The 26,013-nt window shown below is 40.1% G+C and overlaps 1 protein-coding gene across 1 annotated transcript; it reads left to right on the top strand.

The window, feature by feature from the left end:
• On the top strand, positions 1-25,242 carry rras2 (RAS related 2). The gene is made up of 6 exons (XM_029497511.1): positions 1-429; positions 19,378-19,465; positions 19,672-19,774; positions 21,211-21,319; positions 22,860-22,978; positions 23,207-25,242. Exons 1-6 carry the CDS (start codon positions 328-330, stop codon positions 23,292-23,294), a joined length of 609 nt encoding a protein of 202 aa, XP_029353371.1. The 5' UTR covers positions 1-327; the 3' UTR covers positions 23,295-25,242.
• The last annotated feature ends 771 nt before the right edge of the window (positions 25,243-26,013 follow it).

Here is a 26,013-nt window from a genome sequence, read left to right as displayed (position 1 = left end):
GAGCAGTCACACACCGCCTGCAGAAGGGCCCCTAGCGCCAGACTTCAGTAGTGTCCTGGCTGATCGCTGCTCTTATCGGAACCTCATCTCCAACATCGCGCTGTTAACGCGGAGGCAGAGACGCGGGACGAGGCGTATGGACCCGTAGCTCCGGTCTACCGGCCCTCCCCCCTCCTCACCCCCACCACCCGCACTGAGAGACGGACCGCACCGACGCTCGCTCCCCGGTGTCTCCTCCGCAGGGCCTCGGCAGCTTGACGGCAGGAAAAGTGGGTGTTTGCTGATCTCTAGTGTTTCGGCGGCGGAGCGCGCAGCGAAGAGTCCCCGATGGCAGGCTGGAAGGACGGCTCGGTGCAGGAGAAGTATCGGCTGGTTGTCGTCGGAGGCGGCGGCGTCGGGAAATCAGCCTTGACCATCCAGTTTATCCAGGTCAGTGAGAACCGAGATTTGATTTCCCTGCCCCCCCCCCGTCACCCCCCCAAAAAAAAGGGAGAGAGGAGGGAGGCGGATATCGGGGTCTGTTTTCCTCTCGGCTACTTTGCCGAGGCCTTCCACCCGTTTAGCGAGGGGCTGCTGAAAGATGTTGGCCGTCCGATGGGGACGGTTGTTGGGTGAATTCATCGGAGAAGAACTGCTGTCACTTTAACACGATGATTTCCGACGGACCCGCCTCAGCTCTGCAGTTTATAGCCAGAAGAGAGGAAAATCACTTGTCCAGTTTTATGAACTTGCAGATTCAGGTTGAGATTTCCTGCCGACAAGTTGTTGCCTCTTAACGTGAGCCGACCGAAGCCGGAAAACTTGAAGCTTAAAGTAGTGGAGCATATATACTGTATGTGTATTTATATATAAAAAAAGATAAATTAAAAAATAAAGCCACAGAAAAGAGAGAAGAGTGCAGAGAAAGTCCGATAGAAATCACTTTAGTCTGTGTAAATGTCATTGAATCGCTCAGAAAGTACACCCCGACGCCACAGTGCTCCAAATCTCATTAGAAATATGTGAACTAGACGGAGAAAATCCGTGTTAAGGGTTGAGTGACTGAAAAATAAGCAGCAGCACAAAATGTCCACTGAAAGATGATTAACTTTTGTGCTCAGGTGTAGACTTTCACTACAGAAAGCTGCTGGTTAATCCAAAGCTCCCCTCAGTGCAGCGACACAGGCAGCCCACTAATGTGCATAAGCTTGGAAATAAAAGTTTACTTCCACACCCTTGAGAGATAATTCATGGGGTTTATAGCAGCCTACTTGACTAACTCATGTGTCACAATGAAAGGCATGTAAACAGTTTACCTTTTTCTATCCCTGGTTGCATTCCAGCACAAAAGGACACACACAAACGTTTGCTGTGCACGAAGCTGATGACAAACTTTGCCCCCCCTGCCTTGTGTGTGTGCGCCCCCCACCTTCCCCCACCATGTCAATGTGTTACTGATGCAGGCTCTGGCTTCCAGGAGACCAGACTGCAGGCAGCTGCATGTCGCCAGAATGTCAGATAATAGTGGGCTGGCACATGTTTCAGAGTGGGGGTGAAAATGTTGTGTATGTGTGTGTTGGGGGGGGGAATTGTGTCTAATGAGGGTTCAAAAAGCTCATTAACTGCATACTAACTAAAAGGGGATCAGTTCACTATGGCTCAGATTTTTGCCATAGCCTACTGACCCTGCTGACCTGAAGTGGGGGAGCATTTCCGGCTCAACAGAAAGTGCAAACTCATAAGACGCTTCACTTGATTTAGTGTATGTAACGGTAACAGCACTGTGAAGACACCAACTGCAGTTGGGATGCTTCTTACACCTGATAACCAAAATGATCTCTAAAATGTACTTTTTAAAGATGCTATTGTTTACGTTTAAAGGAGCATGTGATCATTATCAACGATGGTTCGATGGTTGGATTTACACCCTGACAGAGATTTAACAAAGAAGAAGCATCCACTGAGAAATCTTTGAAAATCTATTGCCAGCATAATGGGCAGCCACATCAATCAAAAGCTCATCCCTGAATTACAAAAAAACATATTTTTTCTGCTAGGTGAGTGAGTTCACCGCTGCTAGTTACTGTCTCTTACAAGATATTATCAAGCCACCCACATCCTGCTGTTGACATAAATTTAATTTGAGAAGTAAAGAGTAAAGAGTGTCAGTGTATACAACCTATTTTTCCACTGTTCTTATGGGATTTATCTTGATCATCCACTTTGTATGTATTTTGTGTTAAGTATAGCGTGTTTCTTCTCACACTTGCCAAGTGTTGCCAGGATGCTGACTGCAGGAGGAGAACCTGCGTCGCCTTCAGAAATTTCTAGAAGTTGTCTGCCAGGGGAAGACCTAACAGCTGGTTGTGAAGTCCAGGTTTTCCTTAGAACTAAGTGTAACTATGTTGTGTGGGTGGGGGGTGGGGCTGGGGTTCAGGGGGGGTCTGAGTCAGCCTGGGTGGGTTAATGGTCATGGACAATGTGGAATTTGGCCCTTTGGCAAAGGAAGTCCCTCTACTGCTGCTCTTAAGACCTCCTAGTTTTGGATGGAAAAACATGACCTGCTTCCTGAAATACTGGAATTGTGTGTGTATGTTTATTAGAGGATATTTTCACAGAGTATTAATTGACGTGATATGTTTTGCCAAAATATCAGGTTCTTGTTGTAACTATGACCCAGATTTATTGCAGTATTGCTCATTATTATTCTTTATTCAAGCGTTTGGAGTACAGGCTGTAGATAAAGAGCTATCTGAAGAAACTGTGTCTTAGTGACGCAAAAACCTTTCATTCTTTGCTGATTAATATTTTCAAGGCTGTTTTTACACAAACAGTATTTGCTCTAATTTCTTATAGATGCAGTTTCCATCAACTTCATGACCAGAAAAACTTAAATTTTGTGTACAAGGCTGCTGGTGAGACAATGAATCATAATTTGAGATTCTGTCATCAAATAGGTAGGTAGTTAGTACTATAAATAGGCTAGTAAAAATAGTCCCCTTGAGGAAGGCTACTGCTAGTTTTTGTGTGCAGGAATGCATGTGTGTGCTTTAGGGGTGGCTATGGGTGACCACAAAACAATTACCATTTTTAGAAGCATGTTTCAATCTTCTGCTGTTTGAACATGTGAAATGCCTTTATACTGTTAGAACTTTTTTTTTTATTTAGAAAAGTATTCCAAACTCTTTAAGTTTCTTTAACACAAACACATTTGTCCAAAAAAATAAAAATAAAAATAAAAAAAGAATTCTTGACTTAGAATATGTGACAGCAGTATAAATAATTTTATGTCAACTTTCAAAACAGCTTTCATTCCAGATTCTGTGCACACTTTACATTAAATTCTCAAAGGCAGTGAGGTTCGATATTGAGGAGTCTATCACCAAATACAGGCTACTGTGCTGAAGCAGAGATTTCTGGGAGTCAGAGAATAGAAGATGATATCTTCAATAATAACAGTGTGGCAGGTCCCTTGGAGCTGCTGGCCACCCTAATGCCAAGCAGTTGACTCAAGCTAAAATAGCATTGGGATGACATAACATTGAGTCATCTGGCAAAAGGTTGTGGAGCAGAGTGTTGTTTAATGTGACGTCTGTCAGGGAGGAAGCGTCCCAAGTAAGGGAAAACATTACTCACATTGGCCATGTGAAGACTGCATATGGACTGGTGCATGTGTGTGTGTCTGTCTGTAGGTTTGTTTTTATCCCAGAAATAATGACATATCTTAAACATGCTTGATTTACTCAGAGTCACAGAGGAAGCTGCTGGAATGACATGTTGGGTTGCCGGATTGCTGGCCTAAAGAACATTCTTTGAGTATTTTTCAAGACTGAAGTGTATAAGCAACTTCTCTTTGCCTTTCTTACACTCTTCCTCCCTTTCTACATATCTTACATATTTTCTGGCTATTACCTAGTTATGAGGTCATTTTGGAAGAATGTCGCTATGAGTAGTAATTCAGTAAAATAAACATGGAGTATAAGACAGCCGTCCTAAGGCAAATGGAGGCGAGATATAGTAATGATAACAAGCCTGGAGCTGAAGGCAGTGCATGTTGTTTCATCTGCATTTCTCAGAAGCAGCCACAGTTGGTTAGGCAAAGTGTTCGCAGTGACACTTACGTGTTTGAGACTTAGTTGCTTTGTAACCCTGAGCTGGGTATACTCTCAACCCATTTTTGGATGCAGGCAGTTTTTTTGTAGCTTTCTGTCTGGCTCAGGGATGTGTCACATGCCACACTGCTGAGTGCAAACAATTCCATTTATTTTCTGACAGCCGTCTCTTCATGTCCTTTAAGGGAGTTCATATCTTTTCTATGTAATGGAAGAGTGAACTGTAAAACAGTAAGCGCTGTCTTAGCCGAGGGTTTTCAGCTGTGTGTGTGTGTGTGTGTTCCTGATGAGAGTGCAGTATTTCTTTAGCTCTAGAGGATAGTCACCTGTTGATTTCTCACAGAGAGTAACCACAAACACACAAGTAAGCAATTTGTTGGTTTACACAACACTTAAAAAGATATAAAAGTAAAGTCATTGTTTATGTAATTACATGAATATGATATATCTCAACAAGCAGGACTATGTTACCTGGGAGAATAAAGTCAGCTTAAGGAATTTTAAACAGTCTTCATGGTTTTGTGAATAGTTTGGCAGTCACTCAGTATGCAAATGTACATCGCAGCTTTATTGATTTTGCTGATTGATTTCTTTTCAAGATTAAGTTGAATGTAAAGCGATTTATGCACACTAATATGTGAGTGTATGTAACTTCCAATATAATGTGATTGTAAAATAACACTTTACTACACAAATCCTGTGAGAGATACTGGTGCCAGGTTCCACCTGTAGTGGGGCTGTAATTTTCTAGGATTTATTTCTCCTGTCTCCTTATTAAAAATGAATGTGCACTGTGTACCAATAGATAAGAGGAGGCTGGATATCATAGGCTACTTGAGAAATGAAAGTGTTTGGTAATTTTTAGTATTTAGTCAATGAATGTAGAGAAAGATGTATTCTACTTGTTAAACTGAGACTCTTGGTCATGAACAGGGTCAGGTAATATTTGCTGATCCACTGAAATCTGTCTCAAATGCAACTTTGGTCTGCACCGCGTTGTTGTTTTGAAAGTGTTTTAACTCCTCTGTGGTCAGAAAAAGATTTAAAGAGAATTAAATCATTTTAACTGCACATTAGTCTGTGCTGTAGCTCCCTTATGTCCGTTATCTCTTTCTCATATGCCGCCATTCGTGAAGTCATTTAAACTCTAAACAGATATTATGATAAGCTTGTTTTTTTTTTGTGATTTTTGTGACCGGTGGGGTCTTTTTCAGAGTTGTTGCTCAACTACATGGTCAGGTTTCTGAGGTAGCTGGCATAGTTTGGCGTCAGAGCTGAGTTTTGTTTTTTCTTTTTTCTTTTCTCTTGTGGCATCCTCAGGCAAAACTTCTAATATACTATTATAATTAAAATCTTATATGTCTTAGTATTTAATGGGCAGCCTTGGATAAAATTTGCTGAGCACCTTCGTGCCTCTGAGGAAATAATCTCCTTATTCCCTTTGATTATCATAACCACAAGGCGTTTCCTTTGAGTTAGATGTGTAATGACTCCAGTGTTTGTACAATCCACCTATTCTGTAATGTAGGCTTTATGTTTTTAGTCTTGTTTAAATGCACTTATATATACAATCCTGTTGCTGAGCTAGTTTATTTAAGCCTGGAAAAATCCCGTACAGAACACCATAGGAATGTCCATGAAAAAGGGGAGTAAGAGATCTGTAAAGACACTCCCACCCAAAGCTCAAGACACTAGCAGGTCATCTCTTTCGCTTGAAGCTAATGAGAAACTCATGACTGTCTCAGTAGGAGGAGGAACAAAACAGCCAAGTTTATGGTAAAGATGTAAATACAACATGAAGGACAACTTATTTTCTAAAGTGCTTTTTTTATGGTTGACTCTGCTCTGTTTAGATATGTTGAACCAGTCTATTGTAGTCAGTTCAATAATAAAGAGGATCCATTGTCTATTAGAATCACTAACTGTCTTCTGTGTTTTGGTCATCATACATGTTAATGATACACATTTTTTTCCTTTCCAAAATACCTCTTATCTCATCATCACTTTTGTTATTATTATGTTATTACTTATGTTATTGTCCATTACGATATTTTCCCTTTTCAGTGGAAGCTTTACCTCTATGGTTTTTATTATCCGGCAAAGATGACTGTCTCATGCTTCTTTCATGTCAAGAGAAATGATTCAGATTATCAAATCAGATCATCTAGCTCCTCCACTTGCACCCTGCCTCGTATGTAGCCTTGAATGTAACATTGAGTTTTGTGCGAGATCCGTTACTCAGAGACAATTCACTTCCATTATTCATAAAACCACTGTATGTTCAAGAGAGAAAGTAAATGGCAGCATCAGAAAAGGAGGTAAACTTGCGATCCTGCATATTGCCCACCAGATGTTGCAAATCTGTGATCAGGTGATTCCTTCAGTTCCTGGCCTCTAAGAAAGAATAACATTAACAAATGACTGAAAATTAGAAAATCATACAGCAACTTTAATATAATACGCAGATTTAAAAGAGCTGATTAGACATCTAAAATGTAAATCAAAGTCAGGCTAGGCTGATATAAGCTGTTATAATGCTCTAAAAATTAATAGCAGTGTGTGTCTTTGCACTTTGAAGAAAACACCAAATGTCAAGTACTTAAAGCTGACGTTGAATGGCGGCTCATATTTGCTCATATATAATTTGTTTACTCATTTCGCTAATGTTTCATGCACAGTGTGTGGTTAGAATTTTTTTTTACACCTGAGAGCTTTGGTTTCTTGCAGAAGAAATGAATGAAGCCAACATGGTCGGACTTCTCATAGTAATGTTTTGGAAACTGTTGTTCAGGTACCTGTACTGATGCTACTGACATGGTTTCATAAGTTGTGAGTTGAGTCTGACCGTGCGCTCTCTTTTGAAATATTTATCACACCCCAACATAATATGACATACTTCCACGTCCACAGGGGGGAGGGATTAACAACCCTTCATTCATCCTTTTATTTGCACATAGAAAACAATGAATCGCAGAAATCTACAGGAGTGGGATAGAAATGTTAACCCTGGGGCCTGTCATGTTGGCAGCCATGTAGAAACTACTCCATGGGGACCTTTTGTTGACCTTTGCCAGAAAATGCTGTTAAAATACAAAAATAACACAGTGTTATGTTTCTGTGGCGAATAGCGTAATGCTTGTTCAGTAGCAGGAAAATAATTATTCACTGGCAAATTTTATCAAACACCCTACTTTAAAAACGTATGTCAACAGATTTCCACATGCTGCTTTTCAATGTCTTGTTCCATATCCGCAACAGTATAACTCCAGCTCATGTTGGATATGACTTGTGATATATGTAGACGTTTCACTTTATTGGTAGGACTAAAAGACTGCAGCAGTTGTTTACGTCTAACGTTCCATTTTTCCCTTTTGAAAGGTAAAATAAAATGTTTTTTTCAGCCGCTGCATGCCCACTTGTTTTCAGGTCACTGACCTTCAGATAGTCAGACAGACAGACAGCAGCGGGTCTTTCCGTGTTGTTTTTGGCGACTGTGCGATGTTCACACATCTGTCTGTTTCAGAATAACTGGCCACAGTATCAGGTCTCACATCTCAGAGTCGTATAACAACAACTATGGCTATGGGAAACTGACATACTTCTGATTTTAGCATCTCATTCTGACCACTTTCTTACATTTCATCTTCCAAATGTTTGTACACTATTTCATCTGATCAGCGTAGTAGTAGGTTATATCAGAGTAGTACTTCCCTCTGTCACATGGCACATTCAGAGGACGTTTTTCTTGCAACTTGTTTGGTGGAACACAATTAAGGGTTCTTTATATGTCGGCGTTTGTGACTGATGCTGAGCTCTGAGCTGCCTGCCAGGCAGTTGGTGGACATTTGCCACATCTCATGCAGACATTGTCCAAAGGCCTCTGGGGCACCTGCTGTCCATCAGCGGGAGGTGAGGCATGGAATGAGACAACCCCTCAACAAGTGACGTTACAGCACGAATCACTGTCCAAATGTGCTGATGACAAAGGACATGTCTCCTCAACAACTGGGCTTCTAGGTCTTTCTCCCACTGATATTAAAACAGATTAGAGAGGCTGTTGAGTTACTATCAGGTACATGTGTACATACACTTGTTGTTGTTGTTTAAGATCAGTGACACAGTTATTGATAATAAAATTCATTCGGCACACACAGCAACTGCATGTGACTGTCCGCACCAGTTGGTTTCAGCAAGCCCTCAGTACATCAGTGCCAACAGCTGCCTGACTAGGTCCAACCAAAACATTGTCCACTCACAGCAGTAGTAGTTAAGTAGCGTCTAACCTCTCTAGTTGCCACTCAAAACATGCAGAACTTACACCCTCACACACTACCCTGCTTACAAGCTGGCTAGTTCTTGATTTTGAAGTCCCGAGCTACTGGTGAGGAGAATTTTGCTGTACGTCATTCATTTTTATCACTTGAAGAAAAAACAAATTGAAGGTCCACAATCTTCTTAACTCTCAGTTTGCAATTAAGGTGTGGTTAATAGTAGAAGAGCTCTCAATGTGTGATGCCTTTGGAATAACCCATTTTATCCTCATGTGACCGACAGCAGCATGACAGTCCATTCGTTTGAGATCTTGATTTCAAAGGATACTTCATGTCACACATAATTTTGACTCTGATTTATTAATTTATTCAGGTATCATTCATAATTTTTTACCCATCTCTATTTGCTCTATAACAAGAAATAATTTTGCCAAGGATGTGGGCAATTTTTGATTGCGATCATTGTGCGAAGTCTTGATGTGGACAGGACAGGAAAGGATGACCATTACTGAGAGAAAATGTTCCCATTAGCTTTATTTACGGGGAGTTGCCTGCTAAAGTAATATCATTTCTGCTGCTATTGCTGTCGGACTGCTATCTTAAAAGCACACAACAGTAATGCTGCTGTGTATCTGACATGATGCAAGTGAATGGCCCCATTTCCTTTGACATATCACCCCATGCTAAGAATTATAGTCGGCAGCAGAGTACCCTGGTGCAGAAATAAACACTCAGCAGTTGTGGCACTGTTAAGTGTGGAGATTGTAGAGCAGATGAGCACATCCCTGCAGGACGCTCTACAGCGGAATCTTTTCAGAAATGATTATTATAAATTTTTAAATTGGGACGGTCCAGTATGTCATATTTCAGGGTCATTACTGATTATTAGTGATCAAAAAAAGATAACTGATATGTCAATGTCAAAAAAAAAAAAAAAAGTGTAGTCCAGGTTTTTATTATTTATTATTATTTTCTCTGCCCCATTTATATCGACTAATGTAGGCAAAGTAACAGAAACAACTGTGTATAATGCAACACAGCAAAATAAACGTTCGTTTAACGAACAGGTGAACAGCTTTATTGACAACGGAACATTAAATGCAGATAAATAATCAATCCATAGTAAAAAAAAAAAAAGTCAATATGGAATAATACATAAATACTGGCATTTCTACACATTTCGATATATTTGCAAATCATTGTTTTGAATCCTCTTCAGCATCCCATTACTTAGTCATTTGAGTTTTCCCATACCACATACTACAGACTGAGCCGCACTCCACTGGGTGACTTTATATGGATTTTTGAAAGTCATAGTCACAGTAGTTTCTCTGTCCACACAGCCACTGCAGCAGCTGGCATTCTCTCACTGAGTTGCCGTCAAAGTAATGCTTTGTTGATGCGAGCATGTGCAGTCTGACTTGCAAAGGCAAGCAGAGAAAGAAGAACTGAATAAAGACCAGAATGGGGGAAAAAACATGCAAAGAATATCACGCCAGACACACACTTCTCAATATGTCACAAAATGCATGATGTTTGAAAAATGAATGACAGGTATTTTTATCTTATACTGTATCTGGTTTGTGTTATAATTTTCACTTTATTGCCAGATGAGCTGGCTGCATTGTTCACTGTCAGCCCTTTGCTTCATTGTTAGGACTGCTGACAAAGCAATCCCACCGTATGTTGTCCTTGGGTGAAAAAATTTCTTTCTTTATTTATTTATTTGCCCCCACTCACTTTTTGGGCACCTATCTAGTCCTACAACTCCATTCATGCATTATATTACATTATATTTTCTCATAAAAAAAAGAACGAGGGGAAAAAAAAAGCTATGTTTTCACAAAAGTTTTACCTGAGAAATCAACTTGGGCAATGTTCAAATCTTTGAAAACACAATCTTTGAAACACTACATTGGCATACTTTTTGCTGCAGAAACCAATTTGGCTATAAATGAGTCTCAAATCCTTCAACTATTTGACTTGTGTTTTGATATCTTTCACAGTTTGGATTTCCATCAAGGTCAGAGTGAATGACATCAGACACAGACTGTTACATGGTGTTAAAGTCAGCTTAGTGCATCGTCATTGCCACCAATTTCACTCTTCACACATGATTTCTCTCCAAGAACGTAGGCAAATTTGTCTTCTTTCTTACAATGTGACGACCAAAGCACAGTGACTCACTGAATTTGAGCTTTGACTTTGAAAGTAGCAGGAAAACAGCAAATTGGCTTTTTCGTGCCAGTTTGAATCAAGAGCAGGGAATCCGGAGGAAAACAGGAATGAGAGTAGTTTTTCAAATTGTTGTTCAAGGCACATTTTTGACACCATAGGCAAATATTTAATCTAACTCGGTTTTAATCAGTGCAGTTATTTGTCTCTGAAAATATCCAAAAATATAAAGCCTCAGGTGATTACGATCTTTGGATGGTATACCTAACTCAAAGACAGCTCTTAACTGAGTCCATGCCTCACTCTTATAGTCGAAACTGAGCAATAAAATCCCCATGGCAACTTCTGAGTCTACAGCAGGTCACTATCAGCTGATTAGGCCACTTGTGACGCCTGACTGATGTTGTTGTCGAAGTCTTTTCAAAAGCCCTTATTTGAAATTAGTTTTATTACTTTGTACACTTTTAGTCAGGGAGCACCTGCCAGTTCATTTCAGCTAATGCGTCTTGTACACTACAAGCAGGAAAAGGAAATATAAAAGAAAAGAAAAATGGCTTTAAATTATTAGTGACACGCACCTGAACACTGTTTCACACTCCTGAATACCCAGGTCTTCATTTCCAAGATTTTCAATACAAACAAATAACAGATGTTGATTGTTATTATTTTATTACCAAAAAAAAAACCATTTTAGATTTAGCATCTCCAGCAGCCAGCAGTCCCACCACAGTCTCTTCAGAAATTGCAAGTGTAGTTTATTTCATACACTTATTAAACTTAGATTGTGTTGATGCTCATATGGCATCACAAGGGCCAAAGTTTTCCCACCTCCACAAAAGCCAGCATTGATGAAGACTCACCAGAGCAAAATGCAGTCAGGAGGATCACCAGGCCCTTTTAGAGAGTACCTCCTATCAAAATAAGTCTTTATTTCCTGTCTCTCCCAGGGCTGCAGAGAAAACAACATTGATAACCCATCAATGGCTCGGCTTAGAACAGGCTTAATGCAGGGAAGGGGAACATGAGTGATGTCACATGACCAACTAGAACAATAACGGGCGGTTCATACAGTTCTCCGTCTTTGTGCTATTCTGTTTAATCAGTTTGTGGGCTTCTAAAGTATTTGCACAGGTCACCACTAATAATTCAACAAAATGGAGATAAAGAAATAGTTTGTAATGTGACCACTGAAGAGAAAAGAGGTGGCTTTGAGCAAAGTGATCCTGTGGAAAAAGGTCTTCAAATGGCACCGCTTTGATTTTTCGGCTTTGAGTAGGTTCAAAAGTGTTCAGAGTCCAGCACACGTTGATATTTAGCAGGGTGATTGAAGTCTTAAGGCCACAGAGGTCAGGGGAGAGCAGGGGGTGGACTGTGTCAGGAGTTGGCCCACTTGGTGGGACATTCATCCCTGCCCTTCTTCTCTGCATGAGTGCTGTCCCCAACTCTATAGCATTGTGTGTTCTTCCGGCGGGTCGGCGTATACTGTATATCAAGCATAGCTGTACTAAATCCAAGTAGAATATAATAACGCTTGTTTCACGCCAACTTAACCACAGATAATCTTGGCTTTACTATCATCTGGTATTGTGCAACTTAACATCTCTAAAACAGACTCTTGTAGGGAAAAGTGAGACCGTAAGAAAGGCTTTAAACAAACTAAAAACAAACTGGTAATGAATAAATTGTGTGGAGAAAAAAAAAAAAAAAAATTACAGCCTATATGGAAGAGAGAGAGAAGGGAGAATATATCATAAATGTTCGCTACAGTCTTTCTATTGCACCTCTGTTGAGAAACTGAACCCATGCTGAGCAGTAAAATCTAATTTACATTGACATTTACTGGAGCTGGAATGATGAGTCTGTCAAGCAATGAGCTAGCTGACAAAATGAATCATTTTTTGATAATTGAGTAATTTTAGTCGCTGCAACAATATAATGGATAAGATTAGTATAATGAGATAAGATTGGTATAATAATGAAATATAAATATAAGTTGTAGGCTCAGCATTTACACAGCAGAGTTCAGGCAGCGGTTTCACTTTCACCTTTGTTGTCACTTTTAAGCAAGTTGGAGAACTACTTGTAAATATTGAGCATCTGAGGCAGAAGTTTAACGAAAAGTTAATTATCCTTGAGGGTTTCCGCGGTCTGTCAACATTTAAGGAAAGAGGAGTGATTAAAGGGACCTGTTATTGATCTGCTATACATCAGGAGGAGGCGAGTGATGCACACAGGTTCATTTCCTTTGGCATCATGCCGACGTTCAGCGTTACACCCAGACCTTATCCTTTAACTCCTAGCATTTCATGGAAACGTTGCCGGTATTGATGATGACTGTGCAGTACGAATTCTAAGCTTTGCAGTTGTGGTTTAAGAGTTTTGTGAGCATGGAAATCTAAACTTTGTGTACTCAGCAGCAGTGTGTCCTGTCATGAATTTTTCCCAGCTTTAGCAGAATGCTCCCCAGTGTCCCTTTAAGGCAATAGACACATTGTGTGCTCTCTTTCTCTCCATGTGTATTAGGTATTGAATAAGTGACCTTCCTGGTTTGCATGAGCTCATGGGAAAAGTGGGTGTTTCCACAGGAAGTTAATGCCTTTGCCTCCCCCTCTTTTTCTCTTACTCTCGATCTCCATGTAGCCTACGATGTCCCTCCCCCTCAAACCTTTCATTCTGTTTTATTTTTTCCACTGTTTCTCACTTCAGGCTCTCTTAAGTACTCATTACATTTGTGTGAAATCCTGTGCAGCAGGGGAAGTAAAATGACGATAGAGGAGCACAGAGAGTGTAAAGATGTGAAGTAATTGGTCTTCACTTACATCTGTTTAAGATTAAACCCTAATGGTAGCTCTCCGATTGTCAACAGCTGCTCAATGTCTAACCCAGGAGGTTCTGCAAGGATGGTCCCTTCACAGGTCTGAGGACAGGAAGTGATACACAAATGCCCCAAATAGAATTTTCTATTCTTGGAGATAAATCCATGCTTGACTGCTCTGGTGTGTAATGTATATGTAATAAAAAAACAAATATGACCTTGACACCGTTTACCTTTTTCACTGTAATGAGATTTATGCTGAAATGTTTTAAGTACAAAGCAAAAGAACATTTCCCAAAGATGTTTTTGTTTGCAATAGTTGTTTGCATTTATGTGCATATCTAAATTTTGTATGAAAGCCCAGTGAAACAAATAATGATTTCCCCTCCATGTGTCATCTGGGTAAAAATTCAAATGTGCTAATCTAATTCTCATTTTCCCACACTCGGGACATTCAATTACCATTTCACTGTTAAAGTTTTGTGCCATTTGTGCCATCATGAGCATTTTCATTCTGATTGTTACCTTAATATTATTTGCACATATTTAAAATATTGAAATGGTTTAATTTGACTTTACATATGTTAACATGGGATCGGGATCTAGCAGAGGTTGCAGCTTGGCAGGCTCTAGACTGTCTGGCATGGCGTTTGTGCCGTTAATTGAAATTGCTGCCCTTGGCTTTGGACCACTGAGCAAGTTTTACAAATGGAACATTTCACCTGTCAGCTGGAGGGTAACCCACACCCACCCCGCCCTGGCCTCCTGCGGGGGTCCCTCCTGTCCATCTCCTTTTTGCAAAGGTCTCGGTCACTTTCAGCAGAACGATGAAGATTAAGCTCAACACTCTCACTGTAAGAGAGTCATATTTTCTCCTGATCATGGAAGATGTGTTTCCTCCAACTAAATTATACTCTTATTAGATTTCTTTCTTGTGTGAGGTTGAACACCTTAACACCTATTATTCAGTCGGGCTTTTCGGATACCTGCCAAATTGGATGAAGCATTCAACACAACTGGCTTGTGCGTTGTGGTGTGGAAGAGTTTCTCACTGAACATTAGACAGACATCTTTAAAAAATCAGTGAGGGTTGAGTCCTACTATTGTAGGGCCGTGATGCAAATGAAAAAGTTGCATCATTCAAGATGGTTTTTGTAATTTTAATTTTTTATCATGAAAAACATTGACTCTTGTCTTCAGTTTTTCATGAAAAAAGCTTCTCATCAAACTTGCACCAACGAGCACGGGTCTTGAGAGCCCATGAGGCTGTTGCATCTTCAGCTTGTTCAGCTCCTTTTCACACCACCTCCTCCATCTTATTTATATTTGCGTGATCCAGAAAATGTGAATATATGACATAAAATTGGCGAGAAAGCTTTACATTTGAGATCTTTCACCATTCCCAATGACAGAATTGTTTGTAGCACGCATCGGCCTCATCAGAGGAAATTGGTATGGTTGGCTGTGGTGTGTCGGTAAAGAGAATGAGGAGGTTGGGGAATAGCCTAAATCTGCAGATGCTGACAGTATTTTTCCATGGAGTAACACAATCAATGGCAACTAATCTACATTTCTCTTTCGTTAAAGCATCACTATGTTTTCCAAGTTAATGTCTGTGAATTCTCAGTGGGCACGGGCCATATGCAGAGAGTAAGTTGATGACTATTTGTTTTAGCTCATCATTCCCTTTCATTATGACAACGTAGAAAGCGGACACACCATTTCTCCTCATTTGTGTTGGTGCAGTGTGTGGTTCATTTATTTATGTATTTATTTTATAGCCTAAGGTTTTGGGGTTTTTTTGTGAAAATCTGGGGTTTTTTCTCTGTGTAGTAAATGATGTAAGATCGGTGTAGAGTTGAGGAGGCGTCTCTAACCAATCAAGTAGGATAACTGACAGAGATGGAAAAGCGTCTATATTTAGGGTTAGTGAGGCTGTTTTTTGTGGAGAGGAAGTGGGTGCATAGTGCAAGCATTACACGCCTACACATATCACCCCTTCTTGCTTTCCTTGAAGATGGCAACCAGCAGTTGTAACAGACACGATTTATTGCTTCATGTCTCCACTGAGGAACACTTGTTCAAAATAAATGCATGTTTTAATTGAAATCATGAAAGTCACATGGCATTTGATACTAACAGCCAATAATGAAGTTTGGTTTAGAAATCATGCACCTACACTTGATTGGTTGCTGTTCATGTGGTTCAATCTGCACAGATTTTTGGTTGTGTTTTTTTTGTTTTTTAAACCTGGAATGGCTAAATTGCTGAAAGCATTTGACAGTGCTTTGACATTTGACAAAGTATTTGACCCACAGGGGAGATTTTCAACAAAACTGTTGCTATTTACTCAGTAATTTATAGCTTTTATTGTTTTTTTTTTTACAGTTTGAGCCTCTCATATGTGATGACTTTCTGCTTTCCTCTATCGTCATTGTAAATTTAAACTAAATCTAAACCATTAATTCATCTCAAATAACACTAACAGCAATGAAGATAGTATTTGATAATGCCGATATAATTAGTTAGGGATCATGTTTCCTGCCGTTTTTTATTTTATTTTTTATTTTTTTGCTTTCTTGTTTGTGTGGAAATTTCAGCCGACAATAAAAAAAGCTGTGCTGCAGCTGAGAATCATCTACCATCCCTGTAATCGTGGTGAAAACAGGCCTCCTAGGGATTTCCTGAAGTCCAGAGCCTGCATTAGCTGGGTGTGGATGGAGGCCTGGGATGTATAGTTGGAATGCTAAATGGGAACTGACTGACAGGTTTGGACTTTGGCAGGTAGGCGGGAAAGGGTGTCTGTGACGTCACCACCACCTGAAGGCACGGTAAGGCCAGCTGCTTGCTGCAGAGGTGGAGTTTCCTTCCTGTAGCGCTGACTGGGGCTGTGGGCCTGACCCACCTTGCCACCAAACTGTAATGTTGCTTGGTTCTGAAGGCTCTTGGATTTCACTCTCATTATTTGGTTTGTTCTTGTTTTTTTATGTGTTTTTTTGTTTTTTTTTTAACAATCTGTCTGTTTTGCTTCAGTAGACCAATTTGGTCTACCTGATACTCCTTGGTTCCACAATCCACTGTAACCTTAACGTTACTGCTTTGGAATGCAGGTAAACATCCAGGGTTGGTACTGGTGTTCCAGCTCATAAATACACACACCCATGATGCCGGTCATGTCAGCACAAGCGTAATGATTGCCTAAGTTATATCAGAGTTGCTCTTGGCATTTTAATCGTCACTCCTTTCTCCATGCAAACTTGATATTTCCTCTGAATGGAGGGAATGTAACCGAATATTCTATGATCCAGTGCACGTGGGCCACTGTACAGCATCTATGTGCATTTGTGTGTACCGTACAAACTATAGTCACACATTAAGAGTTGAGCTGATGACCTCGCTGTAACTGTCAGCTGTCTCACTCACGTTAGCTTTCAAATGTTGTCATGGAAACATGTCCAGGAATTCGTCTGCCTCCACGGTACGTACCTGTGAAATAATCTGGCAGATAGCCGAGTAAACTCATATCAGTTTTTTTTGTTGTTTTTTTTTTTGCTGCATTAGGACAGATAGGATCTTAAAACTTTCCATGCCTCCAGTACTATAGTTTGTTTGTTTGTTTGTTTTTTTAAACTAATTAATAAATAACTCCCCCCCCACTGGTTTAATCATTAAATATTTGTAGGTTTGGAATTTTTTTGTCATTTTCTTACACTTGAAGCTCTTTAGTCAAAAAGCACTGAGATTTGGTGCCTAGTGAGTTCCAGGTGTTAGACATAATAGTAATTTTGTGGCGTTTATTTCTCCGCCAAACTCTGGCTCAGCTTTGACTCATACAGCCTGTTTTATTCTGTTTTAGGAGCCTTTTACATATAATGAAGTCATGGACCAATATAATGACACACTGGACATATTACTAGACATGAGTCAGGCTGGCTTATGTCACATACTTATCGGTACTCCTCCTGAGTCATGTTGCACCGCCACACCAGGCTGGTTGCACTATTGCTGCCCAGCTGAAGCTCTGCCAGGCCGAACTACAGCCCCTGTTAGTGCTGGCACTGGTGATGCTGGCACTGCAAAACAGCCTCATCTATCACGGGAGAGGGCTCTGGGAGAATCAGCCCGGCCAGAACAAAGTGTAGTAGCTACACTACCCATGCATGTAGAGGGAGGGGAGGAATAGCCAGAGGAGAGCGGTGCTCAATGCGGCTGCCCGAGGTTGACAGAATAGGAATAAGAGGCTGACGGGAAGCCCGAGTCACGTGCTGTAGCTATGTCTAGGGGAGTGGTGGTGGTGGTAGTGGTGAGCAAAAGAAAGCTGAGCAGATTCTTTTTTGTCTGTCTATTTCTGTGTCTGTCTGGTCATCTGATGGCGCGATGGCAGTGCGACGCAGTGAAGCACATTCAAGGATACGCAGTTATACTGATGAATTATTGAACAGTGGTGAGTGGATGTGACACAGGCCAGCATACTTGGATGCTGCAGAGTGGCTGCGAGTGAGCAGGAGAGATTACCTGCATTTCCTGCAGTAACAGAAAGCTGCAGGGGAGGACGGAGAAATTAGTATGTAGAGGATGTAAAATAAAACAAATAACTATTGCAGACATTCACTTATCTGTCAAGCTTGAATGGCGTTGGTTCTTTTTATTGCTAATGTTGATATTTGAGAGGGAAAATGATGATGATGAGGAGATATTGGCTGGTGAAACTGAAATATGAACTCAAATATTCAAAATTTGACCATGTGACAACGGTATACTTTGAACAGATGTTAACTCATTTATCTGTAGGCTGTGTTGGTCAGATGTATCAGTTGAGCTCATGAGAATTATGATTGAATGATTCAGCATCTTTTTCTTTTTCTTTTTTTTTTTTTCTTTTTTAAATCTGTATTAGGTTTCTTCAAGATTTACAGAGACATTAAGTTCAGATGATGAAAGCCTTGGCTTGCCTCCTTCTGCGGCAGTGGGCACTTTTTCCATGCTAAACGTACACAACTGTAAAAGTTTAATTTGGTTTGTTGTTGGAGCGACAGGGAATCTTGTCTGGATTTTATGTTCTCCCGATCGGTCCATGTTTTAAGGCTTTGGTTTGACATTCCCCAAGCACTCCCCTCAGCTGTCACCACTTAAGTAGTCCCAGAGGAGGGCAAGAACTACAAAACATGGGAAAAATGTAAAAAATGCATGATTCCTCCTCCTCCTCCCTATTCCCTGGCCCCACCCTTCCAGTTAGGTTACTAGGAGACCAGATATTGGCCCCAGAGTGAAAGAATCGAAGCCTTGAGGAATGAGCGGTGCTACTGCTGCAGCTGAAGGAACATCTCATAAATGTGTTATTAGCATGAAAACCAGCCGGTTCTCTAAACTTTAAGCTGTGGTTGTTGTGCGAGGGAATATTTACTTCACACTCATATTGCGCAAGTGTCTGCAGACAGTGTTTGTCTCGTGTCTGCAGGGCAGCAGTAAAGGTAGAGGTCAGTAAGGCTGCGTGTGTTTTAATCAAAAATACAAGGAGGGACTGTTTGTTGTAATATCCATTCCTTTGGATGGCATCTGATTTTAGTAGCTGTGTAGCTGTGATGTAAAGACCCAGTGCTCACTCCTAGCAGAATTTCAGCTTGTACAGTTGTGTGTTTGTGCATGAAAAGTGGCAAAATCGAGTCAGAGGAATCAGACACTTAAGTTTTTTGAGAGTGCTGCCATGCAACGTGCAAAGAAAGTGGTGAAACTGCTTATTGCTGCAGGGTGATTAGTAGAAGCGAATGTTGGGGCTCCAGAGACACCTCAGAAAACAAAAATAGTGTTGTTTTCTGAAGTCACTGTTTGATTTCTTCTATAGGGTGCGCATAATTGCTTCGTTTTTCATGAAACAACATAGAATGTTGGTTTCTTGTTTGCAAAGATAATTTTGTAGTTAATACTGTGGCCTGATAACCCAGAATTGGGGGGACGCAAGGTGTGTCTGAACCGACATAATTACAAACCCCACATATACTCAGAGCCTGTACTTTGTCTCCTGCAGTCCTACTTTGTCACTGACTACGACCCCACAATTGAGGACTCCTATACCAAGCAATGTGTGATTGACGAAAGGCCGGCCAGGCTTGACAGTAAGTGCATTTTTCTAAACTAATATGACCAAGACACACACTGTCTGCAGCCCTCTCTCTCTCACACACACGTGAGAGAGAGAGAGGGCTGTGTTTATATTGCATTGCACTTGAAGAACTGATTGTTGAGTGAACAGTTTTGCTGCACATTATTCTTGGTGTGTATGTGTGACTTTGTATCAATGTGTGTATCGCACACTCTCTAGTCCTCGACACAGCTGGACAGGAAGAGTTTGGAGCCATGCGAGAACAATACATGAGGACAGGGGAGGGCTTCCTGCTCGTCTTTTCAGTCACTGACAGAGGAAGGTGAGTGGCAGCTCCCTTCATCTGCAAACTCAACGCTGCACAATCATGTCTCTGTCTGTCTCTCTTTCTTTCTGTTAGCACGTCTCTGTTTACTGTTCACAATTACAGTCTCATACTCTCCCCCTCCTCCGCCTGTCACCGTAAATCATGCACTGAAACTCTCACTTGTTGCCGCTTGCACTTCCGGACCGTTCTGCTGTTGTTTTTGCTGTCATTTTCCTTTGTTCTCAACCCTGCCTCCCTCATCCTGTTCTCTTGCTTTCAATGATCGGTGTACCTTTGCTTTCTATTTAAATCACATATGGTATTAAAACAATAGTATGGGACTCGCACAGGGATATTTCCATTTACGTATGAAATTTGCTAAGAATTTAATTTCTCTCTTTATTACATACATTTTTGCATTTCAGTATACACAGGCACTAAAAGCATTGAAAATTCATGTTCGTCCGTTACACAACAAATGTGTCAGGTTGAGAATGAGGTGAAAGCAGAAAAGCATATACCGCCTGCTAAATGTCATCCAAAATAAAAAGTGTGGAATTCATTTAAAGCTAAAATCTTTAAGATTATAAACTGTAATCCATCCTAAATTTAAGCACTGGTTGATTTTCTGAAAGCCGTGGTTACCATAGTATCAGCATGTGTGGATTAATACGTCAAACATTACTACAGCTGCAACTTTGTCAGAAATATAGCAAAGGAACTAAACTGCAGAGTCAAGCTGCTTTAATAAAGTAAGAGTTAGCAGGAAAAAGTGAGATTGTTGGGGTAGGATTACATACATGCGCAGAAGGATAATGACTTAGTGTAGATGCAATAAATGGATATCACAGTCCATTAATAGTAACACAAAAAAAAAAAGTTTGACTTTAAGCAACTTTCTTATCAGTGCGTGAGTCACCTTGAAGATATTTTTCACATACTCTGTGTTGTATTCTTGTTGTAGTCAGTCTGTCACACTCCACCCTCCCTGTCTTTGTGTCCCTACCCAGCAGTGCAGAGAGCTGCATTCCCCTGCCCCCACCCATAGCCCCCTCCCCATGTTTATATTGTAAACAGTCTTTCCTTCCGCCATTTATATTAGTCAAGTCTTTCCAGATTTACTATGTGCTCACCAGGCTGTCTTTGGGCCTTTTGGCTGGGCTGCTGGTTTCATTCTCCCTCTTTTTTTCCTCCATATTCTTTTACATACATTTATGTGTACGTGTGCTGTTTGGTTGAAATATAGTGGGGCCGCAGAGAAGTCAGCACACTGAGCACCTCTTTCTTTCTGTAATAATGTGGCTGACTTTTTCCTTTACGCCAACATGTTCAGATCAATCCATGACAGCAATGACGTATGTACAACTTTAGATTGATGTATGCAAGTTCAACCAAAAACCACTTAAGTTGTTAAGAAAACAGAAAATAACCAAATGTAATATGTTTTACAGCTTTGAAGAAATCTACAAATTCCAAAGACAAATTCTCCGAGTCAAAGACCGAGATGAATTCCCAATGATCCTTGTAGGAAACAAAGCAGATCTGGAACTACAGAGACAAGTAAGTCCAACAAATTGCAGATCTGAACAGATAGATTTGAGAAGGATTAGAGATAATATCACATACAGGATTCACATCTGCATTCTTTGAAGAGGAAGCAAGAGCTGCAGGTAAAGCTAACTGCTAAATTACAACAGGGTGTGATTGAAAGCTTAAAAGCGGGAGTGTTGAGGTGGTGGTGTCAGGAGGGGAGGATGGATGCAGAGAAAAGGGGGTGTGATGACATGATGGATTATCTGGCTGTTGGTAAAGTGTCACTTCTTCCACTGAAGCCACACCACCCCCTTATGGTGAAAAGGAGCTTTACAGGCTCACATATGGAAATCTGTTGACAGTGTTAAAACAAGCTGCAATGGCTATTTTGCACCTTTTTTTTTCCCACACGGTTAAGCGGTTCGTATGAGACTGTAGATGTTAGTCATTACATTGGATGGCACTATAGATAATGGGGGCATCTTGCTGCATGAAATAAGCAGCCATTAATGGAAGCTTAAATAGAATTATTCAAACTGTAAGTAAGCAACACCTGAGCAGCTCAGTCCTCATGTTAATAGCACCCATCAAACCTGGCAAAGCGGTATGTCGAACGTCATTCAAAAGTTGGTCAGTGTCATAAATATTTCTGTCCTGCTCTCTTTTGCTAAACCTTTGGTCCTGATTAATTTTTCTGTTTGCATGAGTCTCAAATTATATGCACAGCTGTGTAGAGAGGGTGCAGGCAGACCTCAGCTGTGTTCCAGATGCATTCCACATGCTAATTTAAGTGTGTTGTAAGTTTAAACTAAAAATGTTACAAAATGAGATGCACTCAAAAACCACTTAACTTTTGGCGTTGATGAACAGCAATGTCCCTGATTTAGAACGACTGGACAGAAATTAAGAGGAGAAAAATACACAGTACTGTAGTATAAAGAATGAATGTTAATTTTTAATGCTGTATAAAAATTTTCAGCATCTGAGAAAAGAGCTAAATTGGAAAGTTCTTCTTTCAGTGTTAAGGGTCACTTTCAGTTGGATGTGAAAGTGTGAACATGTGTGTTTTGCATACTACATTCTAATTCATGTGCACTAATAGTATGAGCTGAACTGCAGTATTATAGTAAATTCTGCGGGGTCTGTGTCTGTGCAAATAATTTCTTTTTCTTTGAGTCTGGTTTGTTCAGTTCCTGCGGGGATCATCTGTACAGAAAATGTTAACAGCAAAAATGGCCGCAAGGTTTTGATAGTGCATAATCTGCGCCCACTCAAACTTTAAAGCCTTAATGAAAGGACTTTACACATATCCACAGCACAAAATTGTAGTTTGGATGTAGTTCAGCCCCTGTTCGTATGCAAGTATTACATTAAAGGTGAGTATGTGTGCAAAGAACGTGTTCTATTTCCAAAACATTTCTTGACTGCTTCATCTCTGCTTGTCAGAACATGATGGCAGTGTTTCATAAACACATGGTTTGTTTTGAGGGATTGTGGAAAGAGTTCTTAGATGTACTTGACAATCAGGTTTCCGTCCGTCATTTTTGTCTTATTCCTTTTTCTGCAGGTAACCCAGGAAGAGGGGCAGCAGCTGGCCAGACAACTGAAGGTCACATATATGGAGGCTTCAGCCAAAATCCGCATGAACGTAGATCAAGCTTTCCACGAGCTGGTTAGAGTAATCAGGTGAGTGGTTTCTAAAGGCACCTGAATAGTCAGCCGAGTAATATGTTTCTAATTTCTGACTGGAAGTATGCGATATTGCTGTTGTCCACCTGCAGCTCACTCTCTGTGAACCATAACTAAGAAAAAGTAATTCAGTAAAAAAAAAAAAAAAAAAAAAAACTTTTGTGAAAAAGAAAAAAAGTGAAATCCAGTGTGTCATAATGGATTTGCTCCCTCTCAAATTCCCAGAAAATTTCAAGAACAGGAATGTCCACCGTCACCAGAACCTACAAGGAAAGAGAAAGACAAAAGCGGCTGCCATTGTGTGATCGTCTGAGTCGGCCTTATCACTGTAACTCATGCAGCTACTCTCTACTACCCCACCCACTCTGCCTGACATCACATCCAAAGTGGATGACTGACCGCTGCCTTCTCCACGTGCATGACTTCAGACAGCCTTTTCTGAGATACTATGACCAGGAGCTGCTGTTCCCAGGACATCACTATGGACAACTGACAGTGCCAAATTTTAACACCACTCTACCTTCAGCCGTAATCTAAATCACATGAGAGAGTCCCAACACTAAACATTGCCTTCTAAATCAGCCTGACAAATGTTTTGTACTCTGAAGGACTTCTCTTGCCTTGTAGTAACATTTGTACTTGCTACCGAGATTGAATGAAAATTATATATCCAGAATGTTAACGACTTTCTTTAATTTCCAGTGTCTGATCAGAGCAGAGAGATTATCTTATGAAGCTTTGTGTAGGTTGTGCCATGTCCATCCTTACTCCCATGTGCTAATCTGCTACTGTACATAAGTGACATTTGTTGTGATTTTACAAGTGTATTTCTAATGACCTATTAAATCACCACAGTACAGTGTGTGAGGCTGAGTTTGGTTTTACATATATGAAAGTGAATATAGAAGTATGTATATAAATATGAAACCTAGATGGCCCTTAAAGCTACAATGATAGAATTTTCTGGCATTCTGCAGTGGATTATTTTCTTTGTCTGTGGTTTCAGCTTGCATCTCAACTGCCAAATATGGACTATCTACTGTATCTGATTTCCTTTAAGTCTTATAGATCAAAGATTTTTATTCTGTGCCATCTCCTCAATGTACAGTGGGAAGCAAACTGATCTGAAATCTTTTTCTGGTAGGTGGCAGCTCCGTCAAAATTGGACATTGTACATTGTTTTCACATTTATCAGAGGATGCAGTGACAAATTAATGATAGTATATTGTGTTGCTTTTCAAACTAACACAATTTTGGATCAAAGCACTGAACACCGTATGTTCGATATTCAACTTATGACAAGTAAACAAATGAACAAGTTAACAAATAAATTTGTTGCAAATCAAGATTTCAGAATTCAGTTTAGGTCAGATCATTCCAATGTAACGCATCATTTCTGTCCAACATTTAGTCTACAATATAGATCAAATTACTCTTATATCATTCCAGTAACACAGTGGAAATATATTTGTTTCGTGTCTCTCAATTATTCTGTTACAAAACATTTTCCCCCAATGGTCTGCTGGTCTGAAAACCAGGACAGGCGGAAGCGTTGCGATGCACCTCATCAGAAAGTAACCCATCTCCAATGGGACATGAACTCACCGGACCCTCCACCTGTGGAGCTGTCGTTACCACAGACAAAATACTGTCCTGCCTTCCCTTTCCACTAATGTACTTCTGTTCAGGCATGCAAATGAAGTACTGCATTTTGTTTTTCATATCATCATCTTGTAATATATAAACAACAAGAAAATCAGATGATGGAAGTGATGGACTTGATTAAATGTTTCTACTCTACTTTTATACATTATTTTCTTATCAAACTAGTTGACAAGTATTTTTATATGTTTATAAGTGAATACATGTTCACAGCACAGCTGTGTATATACGTAAAGAGGAATATTTAATTCTCTTATTTTAAACTGAAAATGACTGTTGGCCCAAATTCAAAAAATTGGATATTTTTATTTTTTTGGCTCATAGCTTCTTAATGAAGTATTAATATTTATCTTGGGTTGTTCACCACTAGCTCAGAATGTAATGCCAGGTCAGGTAGGAGGCAGTTTGAGAAATGATTTTCATCCTCACACAGAAGCTTTAAACCCCAAAAATGAACTATCATAATTACTGAGAATTGAAATACCCACTTCCCATTTCATTGCAAAGCCTAGTGTACTTCCAAATCATGCTGTTTTTTTTCCCTATCAGTGTCTTTGTTTAGCTTTTGGTTCTAAAATAAAATCTGTCATTGAGCCAGATTGGGTAGAGAATCTTTCTTTTAGATTAAAAAAAAGTCTTCACGGACCTGAATCTTTTGTACTGAGCCACACCAGTCAGATTAAGTCTGCAGGTAACCCTTGATGGAGGCGATTCAAGACATCTATGTCTGCAAGTGGTATATTATTATCACTCAAACCTTTGAAAACAACTGCAAAAAGGGATTTCTAAAATACTTGGATTTTGAGTTTTTTTTACGGTCCTGGTTGTTTGCTCAGATACAATGCACAATGGTTTAAACTGGGCAGGTCTCTGTGGGTTCAGTTTCTTGTCTTCTTGTTTAGGTAATACATTTATTGAATTCCCAAAAGAATGCCCTCCATGTTTCTGCCACAGCACAGGCCCTCTGAATAAATACATTTTTTATCTTTTTTTTTTTTTTTACAGGAGGCATTTTTTGCCTTTATTCAAGTATCCACTGTGAAAGATCGACAGGAAAGAAGTCAGGAGGAAAGGATGACACGTGCCAACAGTCCAGGGCTTAGGCTGAGACCGGGCTGCTTCCTGGTGTGTCTGCTGGGTTCTGTTAGGTGATGCCTCAACAAATATATCGTTCTGATCTGGTAGTTGTGCACAAACTTCGACTCTCAATCCTCCTTTATGCCACTGATTTTCTGTCTGCTATTTGTAAAAAAAACTAAAACAAAACAACAACTCAAAATATAAATATATATATATATATATATATATAGAGAGAGAGAGAGAGAGAGAGATATTGTCCTCAAAACAAATATTTCTAATTCAAGATCAAT

Source organism: Echeneis naucrates, chromosome 3 (assembly GCF_900963305.1).
Source record: "Echeneis naucrates chromosome 3, fEcheNa1.1, whole genome shotgun sequence".
Lineage (NCBI taxonomy): Eukaryota > Metazoa > Chordata > Actinopteri > Carangiformes > Echeneidae > Echeneis > Echeneis naucrates.
Note: the sequence above shows the minus strand (reverse complement) of the source record. Positions and strands in the feature narration are given on the sequence as shown.